The sequence below is a fragment of the Diabrotica virgifera genome, chromosome 6 (genome assembly GCF_917563875.1).
Source record: "Diabrotica virgifera virgifera chromosome 6, PGI_DIABVI_V3a".
NCBI lineage: Eukaryota > Metazoa > Arthropoda > Insecta > Coleoptera > Chrysomelidae > Diabrotica > Diabrotica virgifera.
The window spans coordinates 72,116,272-72,126,545 of record NC_065448.1 but is presented as its reverse complement, the minus strand read 5'-3'; the positions used below and the strand labels follow the sequence as shown (position 1 = coordinate 72,126,545).

The 10,274-nt window shown below is 33.3% G+C and overlaps 1 protein-coding gene across 1 annotated transcript; it reads right to left on the bottom strand.

Moving 5' to 3' along the window:
- Window positions 1-988: 988 nt before the first annotated feature.
- LOC114335490 (allergen Tha p 1) lies at window positions 989-9,528 on the bottom strand. The gene is made up of 2 exons (XM_028285730.2): window positions 9,255-9,528; window positions 989-1,256 (listed from the first exon to the last, which is right to left on the bottom strand). Exons 1-2 carry the CDS (start codon window positions 9,436-9,438, stop codon window positions 1,054-1,056), a joined length of 387 nt encoding a protein of 128 aa, XP_028141531.2. The 5' UTR covers window positions 9,439-9,528; the 3' UTR covers window positions 989-1,053.
- Between the last annotated feature and the right edge of the window lie 746 nt (window positions 9,529-10,274).

Sequence of the window (10,274 nt, the reverse complement as noted above, 5' to 3'; positions counted from 1 at the left end):
AGGTCTCAAGGAGGGGGCAATTGACCCCATTGCCCCTCCCTTGGATCCGCGCCTGTCTCATAGAGTAAAAAAATGTAGGTTTTGCTTTTCACGGTGTATTGACTGTTCAAAATTTGCATACACTCGTGATTAGTGACTCTTTCAAGCCCTTTCAACTACAGCCTTTTCAAAAGTAAGTACTTTGAACCCACGAAACTTCTGATTCTATATTCTATATAGTGATTTTAATAATTTTTTTACCAAAAAAAAGGGAACAACTTTATTTTAAGCGTAACTTGCTTAGTTTTGACGCCAGAAAATAAAAAAATAATTAAAAGCTTTTTAAAAATTTTAAAAAAGTTGTACTGAGTTTTTTCCGAAAAGTGCTTCGTGTTTTAGTTATTTCACGTTAAAATATTCGATTTGAAATTTGACGAATAGGCTACTTTTCATTAGCTACAACTTTGTTTCTGCTGGCGCTACAGACTGCATATTATACACCATTTTTCAGTTTTTTATCCGAAGCTATATTTTTGTTATGAATATTTTTTTCCATGAAATCATTACTTTTTGAGTTATTTGCGAAAAACCGTTTGAAAATGTGTTTTTTTTTTTGTTGAAAAATCAACATATTCACTCGCAAATAACTCGAAAAGTATTGACTAAGTGAAAAAACTCTATAGATAAAGAGTTTCTTAGAATTAGTCAGCTTATCCACTTATTTTGAACGTATGTTTATTTGACCTGGAAAGAAGCAGTACTCTTCCCAGGTCAAAAGCATACATCGGCACAATACCACTTTTTTCTTTGACATGTTAGTTATGTGTATTTGTGTATGCCAAATTTCATGTCAATTCAAGTGGTTTTCTAAAATTTGGATTTTGCAATATTTCACCGTGAGTGAAGGGACTAAAAGTACAATTTAAAATGTTAAAACTCTTATAAATAATATTAAAACCTATAAATTAGGTGAGGTTTCTTTGGGATATTAAAAAATATAAAATTGTAATCAGTACTCAATAACATGTATTATTATTCAAAATTTAAAACTTATAATCTTAAATCACAGTTCACTTATATTTCATGTATTTGATAATATTTAATCTTGTTCATGTTCTGTCTTACAAATGCACTTCTGTTAGCGTCGAACTTCTCGTCGATTAAGGCCCACCAATCAGCGTGATTTTTCATGAGGTAAGCTATAACTTTAAGCGCGTTCTCCTTTTGCTCTGCATCACATTCCTTGCAGTTTTCTCTGATTGCTTCAGGAAGAATTTCTAAAAAGTATAAAATATAGTAGTAATTGTTTTTCTCAATGATACTGAAATAAACAAGGAATTGTATATTATAGCTCCAAACGTCTTGTGAGGTCATACTTTTAGCCGCTGGTCTCCAATAGACACTATAAGCTGCGTGCAGCATCACGCCGTAGGAAAATCGTTCCTTTTTGTTACTTTTAATATACTTTGAAGGACAAAAACTATCTTACAACCGAAAATAATTTAAAAAAGTAATTCTAAAACAAATTAAGATTACGGGGTGAATTGGAGTGACCACCGACTTAGCCGGTTGTCTCCAATAGATGCCGTAGGCTGCGTACAGCGTGTATTGGAGACCATCGAATAACGTATCTTTATCAATAAATCAAAACTTGAGAAAATTAAAGAAGAAAACACGCAAATAAATTTAAAACGACGAGTAGTACAAGGCTGTATACTATCGCCTTTACTCTTTAGAAACAAATGAACAAACCAATGAGCAGTATAGTTTAAAACTCAATGTTAAGAAAACCAACTGATAGATATCAAACAACATCGTACATAGGATAAGGGTATAAAATTCGGATATTCTGTACTATTAGATAGAGAAGGGAAAATAGTGTATTTCGGCAGTAATACCAATGAGAGCTGGGATACAACCGTCGAAATTAAAAGCCGAATTGATCAAGCCCTAGCTTCTTCTTCTTAAAGTTCCATCTCCTAGCGGAGGTTGGACATCATAATGGCTATGGTCACTTTGTTGGCTGCTGCTCTGAACAGTTGTAATGAACTACAGTTAAACCATTCTCTAAGGTTCCTCAGCCAGGAGATGCGTCTTCTTCCTATGCTTCTTTTTCCTTGGATCCTTCCTTGCATAATAAATCTCAGCAGCTCATATTTCTCTCCTCTGGTAATGTGACCCAAATATTCTAGTTTTCTTGTTTTAATACTGTTCATAATTTCTAACTCCTTATTTAAACGTCGTAGCACTTCAACATTGGTAATCCTTTGAACCCACTGAATTTTCAACATTTTTCTGTAACACCACATTTCGAACGCTACTATTTTTCTTATATGTTGCCTTTTCAATGTCCAAGCTTCCATTCCGTATAGTAATATAGAAAATATGTAGCATCTTAGAGCCCTCAATCTGAGAGGCAACTGAAGGTCTTTGTTTGTAAGCAGTATCTTCATTTTTATAAATGCTTGCCTTGCAGTTTCAATTCGGACTTTAATTTCTTTGCTTTGGTCATTTTTGTCATCAACCCATGTTCCCAGATATTTGTATGTCTTTACTTTTTCTATTTGGGTTTGTTCTAGTATTAACCTTTCGTTTCCATGTTGTGTTTTTGAGACAATCATAAATTTAGTTTTTTCTTGTTTATTTTGAGTCCATATCGAATGCAATAATCGTTAATTCTATTTAACAATTCCTGTAGCGACTCAAGGGTGTCTGCCATTATAACGGTGTCATCAGCGAATCTTATGTTATTTACTGTTCTTCCGTTTATAGAGATTCCATCACTTAGTTCCGCTATCGCTTCCTGAAATATGGCTTCACTGTACACGTTAAACAGTAGCGGCGACAGTACACAACCCTGTCTTACCCCTCTCTTTATATCAATATTCTCGGACTCTTGTTCGTCTATCTTTATATTGGCCTTTTGATTCCAATACAGATTGATGATAATTCGTAAGTCTCGTCTGTCTATATCTCTGTTTTTCAATAATTCTATTAGTTTTTCATGTCGGACTCTGTCGAACGCTTTTTCGAAGTCGATGAAACAGGAATAAATATCCAGGTTCATCATCAAGCCCTAGCTACATTTGTAAAAATGAGGAACATACTCTGCAGCACAGTATAAAGAGGGACAGTAACACCTCTTCCATGTCGGCACTTTGATCTCAAGAAGTAATACCGGCAGTACGCAATTGGTAATTCACCAGTGGTGGATGCGGGTTTTCCCTGTTAAAGCCCGTACGTTTCTATGCGACTAGCAATGCGAGAGTGGGGCAAAAGCGACTGGGAACATTGCGCGGTCACCATGCGCGACTATAGCTATTTATATAACAAGGGAGGAAAGTGCTACTTTTCCTCCCGAGAATGAAGTTTACTGCCCGACTCGTAGCGGAGGGCAGTAATCATTCGAGGAAGGAAAAGCACTTTACTCCCATGTTATACATATTATTTTTCCACCTTTCTCAAATATCAAGTAATTTTTTTTATTTTTATATAATTTATTTATGTAACTAACTGACAAAATTTATTAGAGTCCTAAAACTAACAAGTAGGTACAGTATAACTGTCAACTGTCAAATATAAGTCAAATTATTAATGTAAACATTGTTAAATCAAAATAACAATTTACTCTTTTTACCATTCTGCAAAATACAGGGTGCTATATAAATAAACGTTAAAATGTATAGATACTTACGTAATACATAATAGAATATTGTATAGGGCGTCAATAAGTTATTTCATCAATGACATACCATGACGTCACTTTTACTTTTCCTCCCTAGGGAGGAAAAGTAAAAGTGACGTCATCGTATTTCATTCATGAAATATAACTTATTGACGCCCTGTACAATATCTATTTTCTATTACGTAAGTATCTATACATTTTAACGTTTATTTATAGAACACCCTGTATTTTGCAGAATGATAAAAAATAGTAAATTGTTATTTTGATTTAACAATTTTTACATTAATAATTTGACTTATATTTGACAGTTGATAGTTATATTGTACCTACTTATTAGTTTTAGTTCTAATAAATTTTGTTGGTTAGTTACATAAATAAATTAAGTAAACATGAAAAAATTAGGTACTTGTTATTTGAGGAAGGTGGAAAAACCATTTGTATAACATGGGAGTAAAGTGTCTTTTCCTCCCTTGAATGATTACTTCCCTCCGCTACGCGTCGGGCAGTAAACTTCATTCTCGGGAGAAAAAGTAGCACTTTCCTCCCTTGTTATACAAATAGCTACTACTTCCAATTTTTCGGAGAGTGGTTCTACTGTCCCTCTTTATACTGAGCTCTGCAGCTACAATCTTAGTATTGACGTTAGAGTGTGAATGGCATATTGCTATATCTTTGCAATGTTACAGTACGGAGTGGAAGCGTGAAATCTAGTAAGACTATGCTACAATGCTTGGAAGCCTATGAGATGTGGATATACATACGGCTACTAAGAATGCGATAAAGGATCAGAACTTCAAAGTGATAAAAGAATTTTAATAGGTTTGTTCTAGCATCAGTTTCAAACCGTTTGAAACCATCAGCGAATAGTGGACCAGCGCGAGTAGAGGGGATAGCTCTAGTGACTGTATCGTGTTTTCTCACTGATCAACTGTTTGCTGACGGTTTTTGACTAGTTTGACTGGAGTAACAATCACTAATGACAATAAAGAAGAACGAAAAGTTCAAAAGAGAATAATGGAGACAAACAAAAAAAAAGAATAAACGCAATGGAAATTATGTTTTGGAGAAGAAGCTGCAGATTAACTAATGGACAAAGTACGAAATGAACGAATTAGAGAATTAATGAATGTAAAGGAGACATTAAATGCAGAAATAGAAAAACAAGCATTATTCTAGTTTCGACATATGCGAATAAAAGAAGACCCGCTAAAAACTCAAAAATGGAAAATAAATAAAAAGAAGAAAAGACGATATCCTAGATTACAGTGGAACGGACAAATAAAAGCAGCAATGGAAAAAAGAGACCTGACTGAGAAACAAATGATGATTGGAATAATTGAGTGGCCGTTTGCCAAAAGCTGATATGTCCACTTTCGATATTTTTCAGAAGAGCAAATTCAAATGTCCACGATATCCATAAAATCACAGTTTTAGAAACATCATATTTGGTTTTGAGTTTAATGTTTATACAGCTATTTATGCAAGTTGACATATAAGAAAAAACTGTAATTTTATGGCCGTCGCGGAAATTTGAATTTGCTCTCCTGAAAAGTATCAAAAATGGACACATCTCTTTTTGGAAAACGACCACTGAATTAAATAAATATTTATATTCTTTGATTCAAGTTTTTAAGTGTTAATTGTTTTGCAGTAGTGGGAATGAATGTGGATGTGCATGTTTGTTACGTTGATTTTAAAAAACATTTGACAAAGAAGACATGAAAAATTAGTCCAAATTCTAAAAACAAAAAGCATAGACAAAAGGACTTATGAATAATAGCAAACCTTTACTGGCATCAAAGAGCACAAATTGTAACAGATAACGAACACAGTCCGGAAATTGAAATCTGGAGAGGAATTAGGCAGAAATGTATTATGTCTCTATTACTCTTTAATGCATATAATGAAGCCATTTTTGAAGAAGCATTACTATCTCAAAGTGAAGGAATAATAATTATTAACAACATAAGATACGCAGATGACACCGTGATTATGACAAGCTCTACTGAGCAGTTCCAATTACTGCTAAGCAAAACAAAGACTTTCTGTGAAAAATATGGACTAAAAATGAATGTAAAAAAGACCAAGCACATAATAATAACAAAGAAAACATATATACAAACAAACATACTTTCGGGCAATGTACCGATAGAAAGGGTTGATAAATACAAATACCTAGGGACCTGGATTTCAGACAATAATGATCAAAAACAACAGAAATATAGGTCGTGATAGAAATAGCAAGAAATGCGTTTGTAAAAATGAAAACAATAATTAGATGCAACAAATACCTTACATTAGGACTGAGGGTAAAAGATCTGAGACGCTACTGTTTCGGTACACCAATATGTACTTGAAAGCTGGACATTGAAGCAAAAACACCTAAATAAACTGCTGTCTTTTGAAATGTGGCGTTAGAGGAGGATGCTTAAAATATAATATAATAATGGGTAAAGAATACGAAATAATAAACACAATGATAGGGGAGCCCAAGCGGGGATTTTTGCAGTTACTCGAGCGCGTCAGATTATCATATGGGGAGAAACATGGTACCCTGCAGATGTTCCTCTACCATATAATTGGCTCTTAACACAGGGAAGTTCGTTAAGAGGGCCCGAAAAAAATCTATCACATACTCGAAATTGTCAGATTAAGATAAGGTAAGTTAAGTACATGCAAAAGAGTGAATATTTCAAAAATCTGACGATTTGAGCAGGGCGTAAGGAAATGGGTGAGTCCAATAATTTCACAAAAGAAAAGCGAATATTTCGCGAAATGAACGTCAGATCGAAAAACTAAAAAATACGTCTTGAATATTTTTCAAAAATCTATCGAATGGTACTAAACATGACCCCCACGGAGAGGGGTGGGAGTTAAATATAAAATTGTATATACAAACCCCGCAATATTTCGCAAAATAAACCTCAGATCGCAAAACTGTAAAATACACTTTCAAAATGTTGTTGAAACATCTATCGAATGGTTCCAAACACGACCCCCCATGGAGGTGGGGTGGTCGGTTACTTTAAAATATTAAATGGGACCCCCAAATTTTTATTGCAGATTGTACCGTACTTAAAGAAGAAAAGGAGTACCTACTGAGATACGGTACTGAGTATATAGGGTGAGGCAGATAAAGGGCCTATTAGAAATATCTCAAGAACTAAAGGTAACTGAACTATGAAAATTGGAATATTGAGGTTTTGAAGACTGATCTATTTAATGAAAATATTTTCATCTACTTGGTATTTCCGGTTATACTGAAAGTTGCTTATAACTTCGTTTTTTTAAATAAGACACCCTGTATATTTTGACAATTTTGGATTCTCCTCGATTTTTTCTTTCTTAAAATATAATGTTTTTTAACATTATACAGGGTAGGTTAAAAGATAATTACGTTTTCTTATTAATTTCGTAGCAATATTCACACCCTGTAGGATTGTAGTAGTTTGACATAGTAAACCCTACTTATATTCAAATGATTATTAATATAGTCTACTATTGTTAGCAATTATTAGTATAGCTAAATTTTTAATTTTAGTATACAGGGTGGGTCTAAACTCGGAATGAGTATTTTCTGAGTTTTCTTAAATGGAACACCCTATATTTTATTATTGTAATGAAATTATATTTCATGGTACTTTTTTATTTCTTAAGCATTCCCTATACCTAACTGCTTTAATTTGTGCTTAATTGTTAATCGCACCAACAATCTTAACTTCGATGGTATTTTGACAGCTCAACCATTGTTGGCAATTTTAAGTATCAGTCTAGATTAATATGTATTTATTTCCAAAAAATTATTTGTGATTGAATATTTTCACGGCCAACCTAATACAATTCCACATATTTTGTGTTGCAATTAATGTTTTCCTTGAATCACCAATAACTCACAAATTAAAGCAGTTAGGTATAGGGAGTGCTTAAGTAATTAAAATGTACCATAAAACAACATTTCATTACAATACTAAAATACAGGGTATTCCATTTAAGAAAACTCAGAAAATACTCATTCCGTGTTTCGACCAACCCTGTACACTAAAACGAAAAATTTAGCTATACTTATAATTGTTAACAATAGAAGACTATATTAAAAATCATTTGAAGATAAATAGAGTTTATTATGTCAAACTACTACAAGCCTACAGGGTGTGAATTTTGCTACGAAATTAATGAGAAAACGTAATTATCTTTTAACCTACCCGGTATAATATTACAAAACCTTATATTTAAAGAAAGAAGAAATCGAGAATGCAAAAATGTAAAAATATAAAGGGTGTCCCATTTAAAAAAAAACGAAGTTACAATCAACTTCCGGTATAAATGGAAGTAGCAAAGAGACCAAAATATTTTCATTAAATAGCTCACACCTCAAAACCCCTGTATAAAAATTTTCATGATTTTCTTACCTTTAGTTCTCGAGATATTTCTAATAGACCCTTTATCTGCCTCACCCTGTATAGAAATGAACATATTAGTAGCTTATTTAAACAACAACAAATATTAACACCCATATAGGAAAACATTATAACACAGAAAATAATATATGAAGAAAACAGATAATATTATTTCCAGCAAATTTACGAATAACGACGGAGTCAAACAAGGAGGGGTCCACTACTGTTTATCTGTGTAATTGACGAAGTAATTAAAAAGTGCTGGCCAAAAACAAAAAAATATACCACAGAATACAGAAACCTACAAAAAATAAAAGTCGAAGCCTGTGTATTTGCAGACGATATTATTATTGTGACAAGGGCTGAAAAGCTCTGGAAGAAATTATAGAAATCTGGGAGACACAATTAAAAAATTACAAGCTAATAATAAATATGGCAAAACAGAAGTGATGGCAATATCCAACAAAGAAGTTATTGTAAATATTGAAATTCAAGCCAACAAAATAGAACAGGTAGAGACATTTAAATACCTTGGAATAATTTTAAATATGAAGGGAACACAGGAATATGAAATTGGAAATGAAATAAAAGCAGCTACAAGAATATATCATTCCCTATATAAAAACTTCTTAAATAAAAAGGAAATAACAAGGAAAACCAAAATGGTAATATTTAAAACAATTTACGTACCTATCACTACATGGAGCAGAGAATTGGGTATTGAACGACAAACAAGAAAAGACATTGCAATCCGCGGAAATGAGTTATTTAAGAAAAGGCGTGGAAGCCAGGAGAACTGATAAGAGACATAGCGAAGATATTAGGAAAGAATTAAAAGTAAAAACATCAGAGGAAAAAATTCATGAAAAGAAATTAAAATGAACTGGGCACATATTTTGAATGAATGACAACAGACAAGTTAAAATGACATGGGAAGCGAGGTCGATAGGAAAAAATAGGAGAGCTCGACCAAGGGAAACCTGGAATACAAGTGTGCTGGAAATATTGAAGAATAGCAAAAAATTATGGGAGGAAGCTAAATAATTAGCTAGAGACAAAAAAGTGGCGTAAGTTCGCAGATAATAACGAGTAAAGAAGACACCTCGACACCTTCCGGTTAAGAGGAACATCGATTATGTTATTATGTTATGTCAAATAATTTAAACGAAAACTCAAAATAATTATTATATTACCTCTTAAGTAATCTCCATCTTTGGTGCACATTCCTGGTATATCTCTCACACAATCTATGTATCTTTTCAACAATCTTACATTATGTAGAACATCATGTAGATTGATGTAGGAGTATTTGTGAGAATATGCAGCAGCACAGAAGCCTACGGTAGCAAGGAAGACGAAGATCGTAAATTTCTGCATATTGACTGGTTTGTGACAATAGAGTACAATGAATAATAATCGTCAGTTGTCTTGCTTTTATATATGTAACCAAATTAGATGGATATTTACTTGGTTATTGGAAACTAAAATTTTCATTAATTCTTTATAAATGAGTTCGAAGTAGGTATAGAAAATTTTGGTTATCGTCCAGGTCCGTCTTTGTTTTTTTAAGGAATTCCTTTTGATATTGTAGTTTAATGCGACCTTTGGGGTTTTGACCGTGTTTAATTTTTGTTAACTACAGTGGCCATTGACACAAACAATATTGGATATACAATCATTACAATGAAGATTTAAACCTAATTCATAGAATTAATCTCTAAATCTTCTTCTTTTTCTTGTGCCACTCCTATCGGAGATTGGAAATCATCAGGGCTACCCTGACTTTGTTTACAGCTGAACTAAAAAGTTCATCAGTGGTGCAGCCAAACCACTCTCTCAAATTCCGCATCCACGACATTCTTCTACGGCCTGGATTCGGTTTTCCTTCTATTTTTCCTTGCATTATATTTTGAAGTAATGCGTATTTATGACCTCTCATCAGGTGACCCAAATACTCGAGTTTTCTTCGTTTTATCGTTAACAAAATTTCTGGGTCTCTTCCTATCCTTCGTATTACTTCAAGATTTGTGATTCTTTCAACCCAACTTATCTTCAGCATTCGACGGCAGCACCCCATCTCGAAACTTTCAATATTTTTTATGTTGTTCTGTTTGAGAGTCCAGGCCTCTACACCGTATAATAGCGTGTTAAATACGTAGCCTCTTAGCATTCTTAATCGTAGAGGGATGCTAATATCTCTGTCGCAGAAGAAT

What these genes read in the sequence shown, in the direction of transcription:
- LOC114335490 (XM_028285730.2), bottom strand. Translation starts at nt 9,438, where the DNA reads ATGCAGAAATTTACGATCTTCGTCTTCCTTGCTACCGTAGGCTTCTGT. An exon ending in AGATGGAGATTACTTAAGAG is followed by an intron (nt 1,257 to 9,254) that starts GTAATATAATAA and finishes TATACTTTTTAG; the next exon opens with AAATTCTTCCTGAAGCAATC.